This window comes from Populus trichocarpa, chromosome 16 (genome assembly GCF_000002775.5).
Source record: "Populus trichocarpa isolate Nisqually-1 chromosome 16, P.trichocarpa_v4.1, whole genome shotgun sequence".
NCBI classification, from domain to species: Eukaryota; Viridiplantae; Streptophyta; class Magnoliopsida; order Malpighiales; family Salicaceae; genus Populus; species Populus trichocarpa.
This window is the reverse complement of record NC_037300.2, coordinates 1,146,095-1,164,546: the sequence shown is the minus strand read 5'-3', so window position 1 is coordinate 1,164,546 and position 18,452 is coordinate 1,146,095. Positions and strand designations below refer to the sequence as shown.

Sequence of the window (18,452 nt, the reverse complement as noted above, 5' to 3'; positions counted from 1 at the left end):
CCACTGTTCTTTTTATTACTATTTATTTTATTTGAAATAATTTATCAAATTGGATTTTTTAAAATTTCACTCTCTTTCAAAAAAATTTATCTGTCATATTTTATCTATATTCCTTTTGATTGTTATTTATTTTATTTGAGATAGTTTTTAAATTTAATTTTTTTATGATTTCATCCTCTAGTTTTTTTCATATCAGATTTGATTCTCATTTTTTTAATTGTTATTTGTTTTGTTTTGTTTTAAATACTTTTCTTAATAGAATTTTCTTTTCAATTTCATCCCTCAACATTTGATTTTATTTTATTTTTATGTCAAATTTGATCCTCACTTTTTATTTCAATTTATTTTGTTTTGGATCCTTTTTTATTGAAAATTTCTTTTTCAATTTCATATCTCAACATTTTGTTGATTAGGAATTTGACTTCATAATTTTTTCAGGCTTGCCTTCTATGAGGTAATCCTCACTTCAGAACATGGGTGATAGGTTTGGAAGGCTAACCCGAGTTGAGTTAGGTTTTTTTTACAATTATTTTTTTATTTTATCCTTCAATATTGAGTTTGTTGGAGGTTAAACTTTATTATTTTTTTTCTTTTTTTTATGGGGTTATCTTGATTTCAAGTGTTAGGTCACGGGTTTGGCGTGTTAGCCCAAGTTAACTCGAGTCATTTCTTTTTTTAATTTATCTATTGTTGTTGCATGTTTTTAATTATATTACTAAATTAATTGAGTTTATTAAATCTAGTAAAGTCAATAATCTCACTCTTTGATTTTTTTTTTCTTCTTTAAAAGTGCAACTATCTCCTAGAAAAAAATTGACTCTTGATTCGTAACTTACCGCAGGACACCAATCTAGTTGCTCACGATATGTGAAAGAAAGGTGAAGAAAGACGTTACTTTTCATGCTTCTTTCGAGTCTCCCTCTTGAATGATAGATATGAAATATTGGTTTTGTTGACCAGGAATAATAAAGTAAATGATTAATGATCTAACCATCAACAATCCCTTCTCTCTGACTAGCAAGCTACCTTCACTATGTTCAATCTCAATGGGACTTTTCCTGTCATTTATAGCCAGCAGTGCTTGTTTTTCTATTTCCAAATCTTGGATCTTCCTTGATTTTGTTTATTTTTAATTAACGTCATGTTCCGCTAGGTCATTGTATTATGACTTCAGTGATCACTATCAATAAGTACCTCCAAGGTGCAGGGATTTTTTTAATTAATTATTACTATATTATATTAAATCTTCCTAGCAAAATTACCTGATGACATGTGGGTTGTTGCTCTAGTTTCGGGTCGACTTGTCAAATCAAGTTTTAAAATTATGATGAAAAAAATATTGTTTTGATTAAAAAAAATAAATAGTTAATAAATTATAATTAAATTTTTAATCGGGTCTTACCAAGTCGCCGGGTCAATTAAATTTTTAACTTTTTTTATTTTTTTTAAAATCTGATCCAGATCTCGACCCGATTAGTAGTTCTGTGTTTCAAAACTATGCTCCCACCTGATTAATAGATGTGAATCGTTGCCATATTAGGAGAAACTTCATGATCAATGATCTAATCACATCAACAATCCATGGTTGCTTTGAAATATAGAATGCCAAAAGCGGGCCTACACCATGTTCGAAAATGGAGCATTTATTTATTATGATATTTAAATTCCAATAAAAGGCAACAGACAGGGAAGGAAATTTGATCTTTTCACAAACAAACGAAATTTGATCTTTTCATTATTTTTTTTATTCTAGTGTGACGACGATCTAATTGTTTGAAGAGATTATTTCATGGATGAACTTGTCCAAATTAATGGATGATGTACCCTCTGGCCCAACAGCTTCTTCAGCCAATCTTTTCCACTCCATAGCCTTTCCCCTCATTTTCTCACCCTTTCCCCCTTCCATTAGCTCCTTCACCAGCATCTCCACTTCTTCCCTCTTGACGTTATTACCAATCTCCATTCCAACTCCCCATTCATTGCAGCTATATCTACAGTTCATTGCTTGATCAGCGAAGAAGGGCCAACACACCATTGGAACACCAGCACACAAGCTCTCAATGGTTGAACCCCAGCCACTATGAGTTAGAAACCCTCCAACTGCTGGATGGTTAAGCACTTCCTCTTGTGGACACCAACTTGTAATAAAGCCTCGCTTTTCAGTTTCCTCTGCAAATTCAGCTGGTAAAACAGCTGATTCACCGATGACCAAATCTGGCCTTATAATCCACAAGAATGGGATATTACTATTAACTAATCCCATTGCAAACTCCACCAGTTGATCAGCTGTCATCACTGTTATGCTTCCAAAATTCACGTACACCACTGATTTGGGTTCCTTTGTTTCCAGCCATTGGAGACACTCATGGTCTTCTTTCCACAGACTGTAACCAATAGACTTCAAGCCATCTTCTTCGAATTGATTTAGGAGTAACTGGAGTGGACCGATGGAATAAACTCGAGGGAAAATAGTGGAAAGGCCATCTAAAACTTCTGGTTCCAAGGCGTCAAAAGTATGAAAAGCAATTGCACGAGCTTTAACAGAAGTCTCAGCAACCCCAATGACAAAGTTAAATACAACTTCATCTGGATCTGTTGTTTGAATAAATGGAAAATCTTTAAGACGAACGTCTTTCATACCAGGAGCCCAGTCTACTTTTGTCTCAAGATAGCCGTTGCTTAGATTGCTCAAATCTGCAAAACACAATCTTATTAGACCAAGCTCAAAATGAAAATTTATTGCACATAATCATTGATCTTGCCTGTGTGATTTAAGCTTGGAAATTTTTGTCGGAACGCGGGCATACCAAATTAATTAAATTGTAATATTTAGAAAAGAATAAAGCTGCAAAATACTAAAGAAGTTGTATAATGGTGTAATAAAGCCACTTTGCTTGGAAGTTCAGTTGTAATTAAACAAGTATGTGAATATACCTTTGATGGGGGTGAAGCCTTTCTTTCTGAGAGCATAGAGCTGTTTAAATCCCATATAGCCACATGCATTCATAGTGGCATACATCACAACTGGAAGACCAACTTCTTCCCCAGCTTTGATGGAGAATGGAGCAAAAGGATCAGAAACAATGCAGGTAATCGGAGGGTTGTTCTCCGATATGGTATTTTTGAGTTGTAAAAGAAGATCTTTAAAGGGTGCTAAGAAATTCTTGTTCATGGCATGACAAAGAGAAGGAATGTCTTGGGTGGCGTCAATATCTGAAGGAGGGAGACCATCGGGAATGGTTCTAAAATGGAAGCCAGGCAAGTCATCAAGGGCATGAGGTCCTCTTGACCTAAGGAAACGTTTGTGATTGAATTCTGTGCTGACAAACGTGATGTGAAGACCTTTGTAGTGAAGAAGCTTCGCAAGTTTAAGCATAGTCTTTATATGACCTTGGAGTGGACATGGGATCACAACAACATGAGGCTTCGAAATGGATCCCATATCTCTCTTACTAGCTAGCTTGCTTGCTTCTCTCTGTTCAGTCTCAATGATTCTTTTCCTGTCATTTATAGCCAGAAATGCTTGTTTTTCGATTTCCAAATTTGTATCTTCCTTGAACTTTTTTATTTTTATTTTATTAATGTCATGTTTTGCCAGGTCATTGTAGTTGTACTCTAGTGATAACGACGAGAAATTTTCCAAGCACGAGGGAATAGCAAGTAGTTTTTTATTAGTTGTTTTTTTGGATTTATTTTTTAAATTAATTATAATTAGAAGAGAAAATTTTAAATGAAAATATACTTATAATTTTAAATGAAAATATTTCTTTTTATATTTGTCTCTCTTAAATTTTAAGGTAGATCAGACATAACCAATAAAAAGCTCTTCTATACGTTGAAAAACTCTCCATTGATATTGAAGAAGAGGATTATGCTTGGCTAAACAGATGTCTTCTGGGAAAAATAAAAAAAGGATCCAATTACTCTTCTATACGTTTTGGACTGATCCAACATGATATAGATTTTGTTGGACTGCGCTTTCTTGGGGCATCTCAGGTCCTTGTGATTTTTGATAATCGAGACATATTAATGGAATCATGGAGGAAGAATAATAAATGTTGGGATGTATTTTTTGACGAAGTTCGCCCCTGGGTTGAGACTGACACAACTTTGAATCGGATGGCCTGGATAACAATAAAAAATCTACCCATTATAGGGTGGAATTGCAGATGCCTCACAAAGATTTTAGAAAGATCTGGTCAGATGATAGGTTATGATAAAACTACTCTCAAGCATTTTGAACTATCACAGTTACAGATCCTCATTGGTACACATCTGGATAAGGTGAATAAGGTGATTGTTTTGCAAATCAAAAATCAAACATATCAGGTTAAGATAGAGGAGATGGACCAGTTACATTACCCAATTGCTGGCTCAATTTCATACACCATGGATGACTTTCAGACATCGCAAGGGGATGAGGATGATGAGGAAGACTCGGTTGATGTGGGTGATGGCGTAGACACAGATGAGGACAGAGCAGATGTGGCTCCATCAGTCACCAGGACTATTGGGGGCGGCAGCAGTGGGTGGGAAAATTCAGATCTGGCACAGGATGGAGACAAGATATCAACTTCTGACGATAGCTCTCTTATCATATTTAATGCTCTTCATCTGGATGTGGTGCAAGATCAACATGTTGCCTCATCTTTAGAGAGATTTCCAGAAATTATGGCATACAATCTTTCTTTTTCTGACAGCAGCTATATAAAAAGTAGTCCCATTTTCAATGCTCTTACCGTATATACGGGACAGGGCACTCCTATTTTGAGAGAAGATGCTAGAAACCCTGCAGCTGCCTTGGACCTTGACTCCCTTGTATTGGCCCAGATTGGAAGCCCAGTTTATGGCAGTGGATCTCAAAGCCCATCTGACGTTCTCTCTATTTCATTTGGATCAAACAATGATTTAGCCCTTCAATCAACATACAATCCTCAGGCCATAGTAATTCTGGAACCGCAGCACATGAATCACCCAGTTATTTTACACTCTGATGCAAACACAAAAGAGAGTGCAATTGCTCTATCTGCAAAAACAAGAAGGAAGTTGCGACGTACAAAGATGATTACAACTGATGGAAGTTTGAATGAAACAGTTAATATGAGTGAGATGGATACTGAGGACTCAACAATACAGAGGTGTAACAGGAGGAACTTGCTAGCTCATGACGAAAACAATAAATCTCCTGAGGGTGATGAGGTTTGTTTAATGCTGGAAATAGGAGAGGTTTTGCAGATTGAAAAACCTCACAATTTAGATGACTTCACATCCTATATAAATCAGCAAAGGCGTAAAGAGAAGGCTGATTGGGAAGCATCCCAGTGAGCAGATATTCCTCTTTCTTCTGTAAGGATTTTAAATCTCTTTTCTTATGCAGATTCTTTCATGGAATTCTTGTGGTTTGGGGTTAGCTAGAAAGAAGAGGACAGTTTCAAAGTTAATCAGGGATTTTGATATAGAGGTTTGTTTTTTGTTTGAAACTAAGTTACAAAGTTACTCAGACAGATTGGTTTTTCAATTATGGAGCGTCAATAATGTTTCTTGGTTTGGTAATGAGGCTGAAGGTACTAAAGGGGGCATTCTGGCTATGTGGGATAACTCTAAGTTTGCGGTATCATCAGTGGAGTATGGTCATGGTTGGATCGGGTTATTTGGGCAGAATGTCTTGACAGGCTTCTCAGGGGCGGTGGTAGGTGTTTATGCCCCTTGCAATCAAGCTGACAAACTTCTTCTTTGGAAGGACCTTCGTATTCTGAAGGCTGTTTTTGAGTGTCCTTGGTTTTTAGCAAGTGACTTCAATGAAACTATGTTGCGAAGTGACAGAAGCAGTGGCTTTATTAACAAGGTGGGTTCAACGGCATTTAGACTTTTTATTGATGATTGCAACCTAATCGAGTACAACATGTCAGAGGGTCTGTACACCTGGTTTCGTGGGGGATCCATGAGTAAACTAGACCGTATTTTTTCTAGTCCTTGTTGTCATTTGCAATTCCCCCTTTTGTCTCTTCGACGGCTTCCAAGAGGGTTCTCTGATCATTGCCCTTTAATCCTAGGGGTTTCACATGCAGAAAAAGGTTGGATTCCTTTCAAATTCATGGATTGTTGGCTCCATCATCCAAATTTTAAAGATATCGTAAAGGGTATATGGGATGAAGCTTGCAATGAATTTTCAGGTCAGTTCAAGCTCATTAAGAAGCTCAGCTTTATGGCAACTCGGCTCAGACAGTGGAATAGGGTTGGTTTTGGGCATCAGGAGACTGCTTTGTCATTGATCCAAAGCAATATTTCAGCTATAGAAAAGAAATCAGAGTATGGGCAATTATCTACTGCAGAGCAGAACTCGCTTGATTCATTGATCAAGAATCAGTGGCAATGTAACCTGCATATAGAAAGCATGTGGCGTCAAAAGTCTCGCCAAATTTGGTGTCGCCTGGGCGATCGCAATACGCGTTTCTTCCATCTAGTTGCTAACTTCAGGAGGGCTAAAAACCATCTCCTGAAAGTGGTTCACAATGGTTCTGTTGTTGAAGGTTTACCGGTCATAAAAGATGCGGCAGTTAACTTCTTCTCCAACTTATTCAGAAGTCCTGATAGATTCCGAATTGGTTTAGGGCCTGTTGGTTTTAAAACACTCTCGGCTTCTTCTTCAGCTAGCTTGGAGCGAGATATCACTTTGGAAGAATTAAAGCAGAGTGTTTGGGATTGTGATGGGAGCAAAGGTCCGGGTCCAGATGGTTTCAATTTCAAATTCTACAGGCTTGCTTGGAATTTCATTGCAGATGATCTGTTAGACCTGGCTAAGAATTTCTTCAAAACAGGTAGGCTTCCAAAAGGAGTCAATCATGCTTATGTTCATCTAATTCCGAAGATCGCTTCCCCAGTTGGCTTCAAAGACTTCAGGCCTCTTAGTTTGATTCATGGCATTTACAAGATAATGGCTAAGGTTTTTTCTAGCCGTCTGAAAGCGGTTATGCATGACCTTATCAGTGAGAATCAAACAGCTTTCTTGGCAGGGAGGCAAATAATTGATGGGTTTTTGGTTGCCAATGAAGCTGTTCATTCCTTGAAAAGACACAGAGTGCCGAGCCTTATCTTTAAGGTGGATTTTCACAAAGCTTTCGATAGTGTGCAGTGGGATTATTTAGAGCAGGTTATGAGGCATATGGGTTTTGGTGAAAAATGGATTAATTGGATCAACACTTGCATCTCCACCGCAAAATTATCAGTGCTGATTAATGGATCTCCTTCTAAGGAATTCTTGATGGGCCGTGGGATTCGCCAAGGTGACCCCCTTTCTCCATTCCTTTTTCTAATAGCAGCAGAGGGATTATCTGTTTTGTTTCAAAGAGCAGCTTCAAATGATCTTTTCAAAGGTATCCCTTTTGGAGATAGCTTTTGCCTCAGTCACCTACAATATGCAGACGACACTTTAATCTTCATGCCTGCTAATCTTCATATGGTCAAAACAGTTAAAAGGATCCTGTTGTGGTTCGCTATTTGTTCAGGTTTGCACATTAACTTCCATAAAAGCTCTTTAATTGGCATAAATGTTGGGGAAGATACTTGTGCTAGTATGGCATATTCAGTCTTTTGCAGATTTGATTTCTTGCCTTGCTCTTATCTAGGCATGCCTTTAGGATCCAATCCTAAAAGATTGTCTACATGGAAGCCTATTATTGAGAATTTCAGACGAAAGTTAAGCATGTGGAGAGGTCGTATGCTTAGTATGGCAGGACGTATCTGCCTAATCAAAAGTGCCTTGAGTTCATTGCCAGTATATTATGTCTTCTTTTCTTATGCCGAAAGGTGTCTGTAATTTACTAACATCTATTCAACGAAGATTCTTGTGGTCTGGAGTGGCAAAGCAAAAGAAAATCTGCAAGGTTTAGTGGCGTATTGTTGTGAAAGCTAGAAAAGAAGGAGGCCTCGGGTTGGGTTCTTTAATGTCAAAAAATATATCCATGCTTTTCAAATGGATATAGAGGCTAAACTTACCAGACCATGCCTTATGGAAACAGGTAACAACCCATTTTTACTCCCCAACTTTCGAGAATGGAATCCCAAAATTGCATGGTCATATTTCCTCATTTTGGAAAGATGTTTTGTCAATCTTGGATCCAAACAGTGTCATCGGCTTAGTATTGCGTGAAAACATTAAATTCAAGATTGGAGATGGATCCTCCATCCTTTTCTGGTCTGACATGTGGATAGGATCAAATGTTTTACGTAGCATTTTCCCTAAGCTTTACCAAATTTCTACTTTTCGGAATGGTTTGGTTAATGAGATGGGTCAATGGGTGAATGATCAATGGCGATGGAATTTGGTTTGGCGTAGGAAGCTCTTATCTTATGAAGAGCAACAATACCATCATTTGCTCTCAATGCTGGAGCCAACGATAATTCGACAAGGAAAAGATGACAAACTTATATGGTCATGCAATTCTGATGGAAGCTTCTCAGTTAAATCGTGTTGCACCCTAATTGACAATACTTCCTCTGCGACTGATAGAGTCTTCGAAGCCAATGTTTGGATTAAAGGGGCCCCTCCAAAAGTTCAGGTGTTTCTCTGGTTGGCAGTACAGGACAAAGTTAGTACAAGAGCTTTTCTCCATCAACGGACTGTTTTGTCTGCCACTCAAGCTTCATGTGTCTTTTGCAGCTCAAATTTGGAAACCTCAGAGCATCTTTTTATACATTGTAACTTTTCTAGGAGTGTTTGGATGAAAGTTTTGGATTGGTAGGGTATCCAATGTTGTTTACCGAGAACAATTGACTTGCTGCTTCTGCAGTGGCCCGAAATGGTTCATGGCAAATTCCAAAGATCAGCTTGGAGATTAATTTCAAGTAGTACTATTTGGGGTATATGGTTGCTGAGGAACAAAATTGTTTTTGAGGAGGGAACTATAAACTTGTTTGATTGTTTCTCCACCATCCTTCATCGGGTTGCTATTTGGTTGCATTCTCAAGATTCAAACTTCAATTATACAGGAAATAACCTCTTAAGATCTTCTGATGGCATTAAATTATGGTGTAATAAGAAATCTTAGGTAGTCTTCTTGTTGTTTGCTGTAGTAGATCAGTTGTTTTTTTTTTTTTATCTCTTGTATTTCTTTTTGGCTATTAGCTTTATGGCCTTCTCAATATACTCTCGATGATTATAAAAAAAAAAACCAATAAAAAGCAACTATTTAATTTTTGAATCACAGCTCAATTATATGCAGTATCATTCATCCATTTCTTTTTACTGAGAGTTGATAAATTGTTTAAGAATAACGAGATTCAATCCACGTAAGTGTGGAAACAAGTATCAAAACACCACGTCATTTTGAAATATGTAGTTTAATTAGTTAAATTTTTGATTTGCTATTCAAATATTATCGGTTTGAGTGACACAAATCTTAAGGTTATTGAAAGTTTACCTGTTTATTAACTTTAAAGCTCTAGAAGTTTAGTCGAGGTACTCGTAAACTGATCTTGACACCTATGATTAAGAAAAAAAAAGTTTGAAGTCAAAAACTTAATATGAAATCTATGGTTTGAATTATAACTTGTTTTTTTTATTAAAATTTATTTTTTTATATTAAATTAAAATTTTTAATATTTTTATATTTGTTAATATTAAAATTAAATTTTTTAAACATAAAAAATATTATTTTAACACTTTTATAAAAATAAAACACTTCACAAAATAATTATAAGCACACTATTTATGGCGAGGTGCTTGCTTAATGCTCTTCCTTCTATACTCCTCGTATCGATATGTTCTCACCTTTCTCTAGAACATTTCGTAAAACGCAGTGTCTCGTTGCAGGAGTGGAGAATAATTAATTAACACCGACTGCTCATCTCTCTCTCTCTCTCTCTCTCTCTCTCTCTCTCTCTCTCTCTCTCTCTGAGCCACCGGCCCTTATTCTCATGATAAGACACATGTTGATTTTGGAGCTCTAGGATATAGAAAGTAAAATATTACACATTTACTCTCTCTACAATTTACTTATTCCAAGCATTAAAGAAGAATTAATTGTACATCATTAAACACATTATCCATTCATTGTCATAAATATTTTGTATTTATTTATATAATAACTAATTTAGATGAAACAATGCAAAAACAATTTGTACAAGCAATATAAATTTCTATTGAATATGCCGCCACACAAAATCTTTAATCTAAAACTTTATTATTGATTTTTTTTAAGTAGCATGGTTTTCTAAAAGATATAAAACTCCTTAAAACAAAGAACCAACCTAAATAAATTAGAAAATTAAGAGTCCTAATAATGAAAGGAAAAAACAAGAAAACTCTTAAACAAGCTAGAGAATCTAAAAAAATAATAATAACAAAACTCAGTTGAACAACACTTGTTGGGACTAATTTGGAGGCCTTCTAGACCTCATTTGGTTATCTCAAGTCAACCTCTTTACAAAACTAGGTATGAATAATCTCCTGACAATAATTATGATAAAATCGTGAAAAAACTTCAAATACAAAAATTAATTTTCTTTATTAGTGAATTGGTGAGTGGTTCCTATAAAACCAGTTTTTTGTTAAGACATAAGACACTTTAATATTTAAGGTAGTACTTGTATATGTGGAAACAATAATGAATAAGGAGAAAATACAATAAGGAAAGTTATCTAGGTGTTGCAAGATTGTGGATTTGGTATGTCATGAAAAAATATTTCCCTTTTAGTTTGGTAACTAGGTGTATTTATACATCTAAACTTGTAATTTTTTTATAAAAAAAAGAAAATCTTGTCATTGATCAATCAAGATGAGCTATCATCGGTTGGTATGATATTATGACAAAGGTTATGTCTAATATGTAATTAAAAGGAGAAGTTGGTGTGTCATATTTATATATATTATAAAATATATTTATTTTTATTGGTGTTCATGTGAGTTTATAGTCATAAAAGAAATGTTGCTATTGATGATAAAAAAAAAAAATGGTGTTTGTATTGCAAAAAAAATTTGTGTTTGCGAGATAGAAAAATTATGTGTATTATGCATTGAAATTGTTAGCGCAAAAAAAAGAAAAAAAAAGAAAAAGAAAAACATGTAATTGGTAGCTAAGCCAGATCCGAGTGACTGACGATCACTTGGGTTTAGTAGACAACTAGTAGGTTTATTCACCCAAGCCAGGGCTAGTAAAAAGTGTTTGGTCACTCGGGTATGTCACAGTGCCAGTGACGGGGATATATATATATATATAAAAAGTAACTAAAACTATTTACATAACTAATGACTGTCGTATATATACAAAACTAAGCGTGTATGCTTGCAGGACAGGCATTACATAACTAATCATCACGTGGAAGATGATTCCCTTGTACATCTTAAAAAAAAACTCTGATTTTTTGAAGGACCTGAACAGTCAAGAGGTGGGTTTTTTTTAATATATATATATATATATATATATATATATATATATATATATATATATTAATTTTATTATTTTATTTCATATTTGATTTGTTTTCTCTTTCATCCATTATCGTTAATATTTAATTTCTTAATACATCACACATTCTTATAAAATTAGTTTGATTTGAATTTAATTAATCCACTTTTTTTATTATTATTATTATTCTAAACCACCAACCGACATCATATCCGCCATCAATGGTGCTCCTCCATTAACAAAACCTGGGGGAAACGGCTGGATCTTCATCATCAACTTTTTTTAATTTATTTATTATACATTAATTACAGATTTACGTACAGAGATGAGCTATGAGGAGATTGAAACCGACTACATTTTTTTGATGTGCTATTTCTCAATTTGAGGATTATTAAAGATTAAATAAAATAAAAAGAATATATAGCTAGTAAATCTATTGTTGTATTTGTAGTTAAAAAAAACAGTAGCTAAAAACATATCTGAGAACGTGAATTGCATTGCAGCTATACTCGCGTTTTTAAACACATTATTATTATTATTATGAAAAGTTTTGCATTATGGACCAACAATTATTGACTTAAGCAGTCTATGATTGTCCTTTTTAAATGGGGTTTACATGATGCAAATTATACAACCCCAAGTATTTTTAATTCAAAAGAAAAGAAGAAGTTGGCTCATTAATCTGGAATCTTGTTGTTGAATATCCATTTATTGCTTTACAGATCGCAAAGTTTAGTTCCTGTTAAAGAAAGAAGAAGGAGAAGAAAGCCATCGATGATGAAACTGCTGTCGACAACACTCGATTCATTGCCTATGGATCGAGTGTAATTCAATGTTTTTAAAGGAACTGCTTTTGGTCTATCCATCAAACACCAGTGCAAGTAACGTGTTGTCTTGTCCAGATACGTGACTAGTCCCATGTTCCCAACACTACATTAGTTTTTATAGTTGTAAACTTGTAAATCTATAATTCTGTGATCAAGCAGGAAAATGATAATTAATCTCTTAAACACTATTCCAGAATTTGAGATTACGAACTAGGAAAAATTTGGCACCAAAAAGAAAAAGGAAAGTCTTTCTATCTGTCACAATTTGACACATCGCTCAAATTAATCTTCAACCTTGTATATTATTTTCAAGAAATACATTTCAATTTACTGGATTCTGTATGCAACTTTTACATGAAGTAACAATATAGCAGACTAATCCTGAGGGCTAGCTCAACTGGTCAGGTCTTGAGTTTGCTCCCCAAACGTCACGAGTTCGAGTCTCCTCAGAACTACTGGAGGCTTACATAGTCGTTAACTTCAAAATCCGTAAGATTAGTCAAGGTACGTGCAAGCTGGCCTGGACACCCACGTTAATTAAAAAAAAAATTAACAATATAGCAGACCACATAATACAAAGGCGGGTAATCATCATGCAAAATGCTTCTCCACCGCTGCTTATCATGTTGAATGCTTTTCCACCGCTGCCGATTTCTTTCTCATTGTCCAGAATGCAGCAAAGTATCGGTTCTGCAAAAAATCAAAGTCAAATATGTTTGCAAATACCACGCCAGCATCAAAACAGCACCATATATATGTATATATATGAACATTGTGGAAAAATGAAGCTTACATCTTCTTGTCCATACATGTCTGCAAAATGATACAGGAGTGGTCCCAGATTTATCCAAACCTGTCATCACCTAAGTGAGCTAATTCCATGGTGAAAAATAGCAGAAAATATACAGTGTTTCAAACAGCTTCAAGGAACTCACCCCCCCATCTTTCAAAATCCTTGATATGATTTCAATGTATTCAACAATATTGTGTGCCGTATCAATAAAAAAACAAGTTACAACTGCATCCCAAACTCCTGCATATCATACAATTACTCTCCATAAGAATTACCTTCAAAGCAAGGACATTGCAAGAATAATTTGTGCCTATGATACCATGTCTAGTCTTCTGCAAATCAAAGTACTATTACATAAATAAAAGTTTCATTAGCAAGGAATAAAATTAATCAAAATATCTGCCCATTTCAGTGGCCAAAGTTCCAGCAATTATTTGTACCATGAACAATTAAAAGGAATTAAATTCTCCTACCTACTTGACTTGGATCACTATAGACTTCAACAAAGTCACCACCACACATGGAGAATCCTTCAGTAATCCCTGCACTGCTTATTACAAAAGTCAATATGGATTTAAAATGACATGCAGATAGTTATTGTTAAAAATTTTATGCAAAGTTTTGAAAAAAATACTAAGTGCAGCATGAATACCTTGCTGGATGAATATCTGGAAATGAAACAGGACGGAGTTGGTCACTGTCTGAAAGTGAATTGCAATTGCTATGGATCCAAGGATATATAGTCCATTCCCCTGCATTCTGGGTCCTAATACAATCAAACTACCCATTACTAAAGAAAGGGAGAGAGTGATATTCATTCATTCAAAGATTAATTACTGCCAAGAGCATACATACAGTAAGATTAGCAAGAAATTATTAGAAGTCCTTACTGATTAAGAATAAAACTTGAGCATATCATCATGTAGTATGAAAATTCATTTCCCTGGCTCACGAAACCTGCATTATCATATGATAAGTGTTGGGCTCCATATAAAGTTGCCAAAATAGAATTTGTAATAACTTCACATCTTTAATACATACCCAAACATGAAATCTCCAAGGCCAGACGCCCAAAACCAGCACCAGGAACTAAACATGTAGGGGGACTGTGCAATGAATTTATGGTTATATAGTAAATAAAACATTATTCCATGACAGATTATATATCATTCTGTATATCACAATCACTAAGCACAAAATTGCATTCCTAAAATGGTAAACACATAAGGAAATTATGTACCTTTTGTTGCAACGACTAGGGAATAAAGAATTGAGCTCTTCAAGAATAGGCTTGTAGCACTGATCACGTTCTTTCTGTCCCTGCATCAGTGTAGGAACAGTGGGAACACATAAACCTTGGCCTCAGAAATCACAGATGATGAGTTAGAAACAGGAAAGCAATGACGCATCATTACCTCTGCTGCCCAGTCTCTTACTATGTTTCTTAGTATACAACGGACCTATGAAAATGGAAAAACAATGGCAGCATTAGTAATCACACATTCCACAAAGAACACCAATTGTATCCAGTGTTGTCAAAGGCAAAATGCGTTAAAAGACACCAAGCCTGTAAAATGCCCGAAGCGCTAGGCGCTCCTAAATGAACCAAGGCGATATACTATAAATTTATTTTTAAATCTAATATATATATATATATATATATATATATATCTTAATTAAGATTACATAATTAGAAAATCAAAAGAAAATATAAAATACCATAACATAGTCGTATAAAGTTATATTTTTCACCCTTAAAATAAAATAGATACTTTATAGTAAGTAGCCGAACAAATTAAAAAAAAAATTAAATATCAGTTAAAAAAATAAACAAATAGAACAAAATAGAAATTAATAAAAAAAAAAACAACAAAAAAGGAAGAAATTCAAGCAGGCACTAGCCTTAATGCCTTGCACCCACTCTCAAGGTGCTCGCCTAGGTGGCACTTCATTGAAATTTAGAGGTGAGCAAATAAACTGAAAAACCGATTAAACCGAGAAAACCGGAAAAAAAATAACCAAAAAAACCAAACAGTGAAAAAAATTGATTAAACCGATTAAAATTTTTAAAAAACCGACCGGTTCGGTTCGGTTTCGGTTTTATAAGCCTGAAACCGAAAAAACCAAACCGAACCGAACCGAAAAAACCAAGTCAAACCGGTTTGGACCGGTTTTTGTCCTAAAAAACCGAATCGAAACTGATCGGTTTGAACCGATTTCGGTTTTTTTTAAAAAAAAAATTTCGGTTTGGTTATTTTTTTTTTATAAAAACCGAACCGAACCGAAAATGATTACCTTAGTGAAATCCGACACCCGAGGCTAATAAAGGCGCTTGGGCCTCGCCTCTCCTAGATTGGAGCGCCTCGGCACCTCATGACAACACTGATTGTATCTTGTGTGTTTGAGATCCATTTTTTTTCCATCATTTTTCCCATACATCATATGCTAATTCATGACCAATTCATCAGTGTTTTTGCTCATCATCATTAATGAAAGATCCATCTTAATTATCCAAAACAATAATTTCAAAGTTGAATTATTCTGACCCAAATTTGAAGATTCATCAAACCAATATAAGGCAAAAAAGAATGACTTTCATCAGCCATGTCAATTACATGTGACCTCATTAAAATAACTTAGAATTAAGATATAAAAAAAATCATTGTTTATTCACATATTTTACCATATAAATAAGGTAGCAAAGCTTGCAAAGTTTGCTTATGCGCCAAGATAACCAATATACCTTATCAACATCAACCAGGGGAACATGCAACTGAAATGATGGATCCAACCAATCACGAGGTGATGACGGGACCTGAATGTACATTGTTATATGCAAGAAAGTAAGTTTCACTATACATAGAATAAGAAGAAAATGATGGCTTGAAGAGAAATTCATTGCAAATCTAGCAAAAAACAAAAACTAATTATAAACAAACAAGGAACCTTGAGATAAAATAGGCAAACTAAATAGCATTACATTTCCATTGGAATCAGAAACATGATTCCCACAACATTCAGCTGTCATTTTGTTATTTTCCTCGCCTGCCAGACAGCTCCCAGTATCAGACCCATGACAACCTTCAATTTGCACTTCCTGTTGTTATCTACAGAAGTCATACTTCTAAATGAAAAGACATAGAAGTGGAAGAAATTTTTTTTGCAGTTTAGACAGTCACTATACAAAACATCACATGGCCATTTTGCAGAGACCTCATTGGCCGTCAAACCCTCTGCTAGTTTGCTCATCACATTGCTTGATTCTCCACAGCAAGCTTCATCAAGTTTGGAACAACTTCCCCTAGCTGTGGTAGACTCATGAGAGCAAACATTCCCATCATTTGGTGGCCATTCAAAGTGCAATTCCCCAGAGTCATCAATGTCCTGGCTCATATCCAGGGGTGGCTCAAATGCCTGAAAAGTGATTGCTAATCATAATAAAAATAATATACCTTATTTTTTTTCCATAGAACTCACATAATATTACAGAATTAAAACATCAAACAAAAGGAGATGTGAAAATAAAGATGTATAGTAGAGCATCAAAAGAGAAAATCAATAAAGAGAACATAGAGCTCATCTGACCTGAAGCATATTAAATATGAAATACGAATTTATAGAAATACACCTGCAGAATAAAAAGCAAATTGTTCACAAACTCCAACATTACACTAACTTAATATTTCTTTTCCATACTCAAGGCAATTGCTTTCTAAGAGTCTGCTCATGTGTCTGTGTGAACTTGTGAAACCTAAACCAAGCAATAGCACTCTCGGGGAATTACCTTCTTAGACTTTGAAACTTCAAAGGGTAGTGTGATAACAAAGCCTGTAAAATATATTTAAGAAAAACAGATATATCCCATGTTATCCAGAATCCATTATCATCAAAAGAACGTATATAATTCATAAATTTTTCCTTGTAACAAAGCCAAAAATCAAAACTTTCTGGCGTATATTCAAGCCGTAAATATTAGATATTGCAAATAAAATTCAAATTCCTAAATTCCAGTTTAGTCACAGTAAAACAAAAATTTAACATACAATTTAATATCTATATTCACAATTCAGAAATTACTTTAAGAACATTGCAGTCACAATGCTGCTGGTTTCAGTGACTTCAAGTCAATGCACCTGGTGGGGTAGTTAGTGACTTGACTTTAATTCCATTAAAATCAATAATCAGTGACACAAAATTAAGTAAGCAGTACAGCAAATTCATTTTTTTCTAAATCCCATTTCCCTTTAATTCCTAATTCAGTAGCTTCCTATTTCATTTCCCATAACTTTACTCAATCTTTCAAGATTTCAAGAAAACAGTTAAAGAAAAAAAACCCCAAGAACCCACTTTGTGAGAAGGAGGAAGCTTCCTAAACGATCTTTCGTATCTTTTCACATCCTCTTCTGCTGCCTCTGGATAACTACACACAAAAGATCCAATCAAAACAAAAAAGAAAGAAAGAAAGGAAATTGAGAGAGAAAGGGGCAATAAAATTACTTAAGGTAGGCACTGACTATGCGCCGGAGAGATTTTATTTCAAGGGATTCTTCAAGTTTTCTTTGACGAAGTCGTTCTTCGTCTTCTTCTTGTTCTTGACGAGGCTTCATTTTTCTTTCTCGGTTTTGTGCCTTCGAAAATGGAAGCGAAGTAGTTTCGTGTGGCGAAAAAGCTAGGTGAGAAACTTTTGTTGATGCTGTAACGATAGGATTAGTAATTTATATCTTGGGCTTTAAGGTTTGGGCTTATGATGAAAATATATCTCATATTATATCTAGGGCTTCAATATTTACCTGATTGGATTAGATGAAGCTAATCATAATTTTCCTTAGAAACGATGCTTTTGATAGAAAAATTATTTTTGTTAAAAATTAAGAAATAGAGATACATGAACAAGAAAAGGGGAGTTTTGATTAAGATATATATTTTTTTCTCCTTAATCAAAATAATTTAAAGTTTTTTTAAATATTTATTTTAATTGCTTTTAGTTTTTATTGAAAAATAATGCAACTAATAAAGAAGACATGTTTTTATTGGGGAAAAAAAGCATGAATAAAAAAAGAAAGTTTTTGCTGAAGAAAAAAACATATTTCACTCTAGAATTTAATTAATTGGTTGTTTTTTTCTATACATATATTTTAATTATCACAAAACTAAATAAAAATAAATTTAAAAAAGGTCTCATGACCACGTAGTTATACTGACCAATAACGTTGTATAAACATAGGGTAATAAATGTTTTTAGATTAACATGGATATTCGGGTCAGTCTATGCGTATCTCGACTAATCTCACGAATTTTAAAATTAATAACTAAATAAATCTCCAATGAATCTGAAGTTTATAAAACTCAAACTAGTAATTTCTAGAAAACAAATCTAAAACTTAATCAGTTAAGCTAAATTAATCAACTCTAATCGAAGATGCCCTG

At 34.5% G+C, this 18,452-nt stretch overlaps 3 protein-coding genes across 12 annotated transcripts in view; 1 reads left to right on the top strand and 2 right to left on the bottom strand.

Annotated features, from left to right (window-relative positions):
• LOC18108713 ((R)-mandelonitrile beta-glucosyltransferase) overlaps positions 1-3,495 on the bottom strand; it is a 40,987-nt gene extending 37,492 nt beyond the window's left edge. Inside the window, exons 1-2 of one of the 3 annotated variants that reach the window (XM_024588149.2) lie at positions 2,935-3,494; positions 1,628-2,694 (exon numbers count right to left, since the gene is read on the bottom strand). In XM_024588149.2, the coding sequence (XP_024443917.1) occupies positions 1,766-2,694; positions 2,935-3,442 (1,437 nt within the window). In that variant the 5' untranslated portion in view covers positions 3,443-3,494 and the 3' untranslated portion in view covers positions 1,628-1,765. Of the gene's footprint in view, positions 1-1,627; positions 2,695-2,762; positions 2,821-2,934 lie in introns of those variants that run through there. The other 2 variants (XM_024588150.2, XM_052447765.1) reach the window with 2 other exon arrangements.
• LOC18110480 (7-deoxyloganetin glucosyltransferase) overlaps positions 1-18,452 on the top strand; it is a 91,175-nt gene that overhangs the window by 16,317 nt on the left and 56,406 nt on the right. The window lies entirely within an intron of this gene.
• On the bottom strand, positions 12,510-17,734 carry LOC18106070 (uncharacterized). 4 transcript variants are annotated; one of them, XR_002978509.2, is made up of 16 exons: positions 17,523-17,734; positions 17,373-17,445; positions 16,810-16,853; positions 16,611-16,653; positions 16,239-16,439; positions 16,006-16,122; positions 15,769-15,840; positions 14,441-14,485; positions 14,266-14,345; positions 14,067-14,131; positions 13,916-13,982; positions 13,678-13,791; positions 13,499-13,572; positions 13,301-13,357; positions 13,026-13,045; positions 12,510-12,922 (listed from the first exon to the last, which is right to left on the bottom strand). XR_002978509.2 is itself a non-coding variant. In XM_024588151.2 (16 exons), the coding sequence occupies exons 1-16, from the start codon at positions 17,630-17,632 to the stop codon at positions 12,854-12,856; spliced, it is 1,332 nt and encodes a 443-aa protein (XP_024443919.1). In that variant the 5' UTR covers positions 17,633-17,734; the 3' UTR covers positions 12,510-12,853. The 4 variants fall into 4 exon arrangements, 3 of the variants coding, with proteins under 3 accessions (XP_024443919.1, XP_024443921.1, XP_024443923.1); XM_024588151.2 differs by lacking the exon at positions 13,301-13,357 and adding an exon at positions 13,168-13,265 and having other exon boundaries at positions 13,026-13,085; XM_024588153.2 differs by lacking the exon at positions 13,301-13,357 and adding an exon at positions 13,168-13,265.

Coding starts and splice junctions, on each gene's coding strand:
- LOC18106070 (XM_024588151.2), bottom strand. CDS start 17,632: ATGAAGCCTCGTCAAGAACAAGAAGAAGACGAAGAACGACTTCGTCAA. Junction 17,446..17,522: donor ATAGTCAGTGCCTACCTTAA/GTAATTTTATTG, acceptor TTTTGTGTGTAG/TTATCCAGAGGCAGCAGAAG. Junction 16,854..17,372: donor AGCTTCCTCCTTCTCACAAA/GTGGGTTCTTGG, acceptor TATATTTTACAG/GCTTTGTTATCACACTACCC.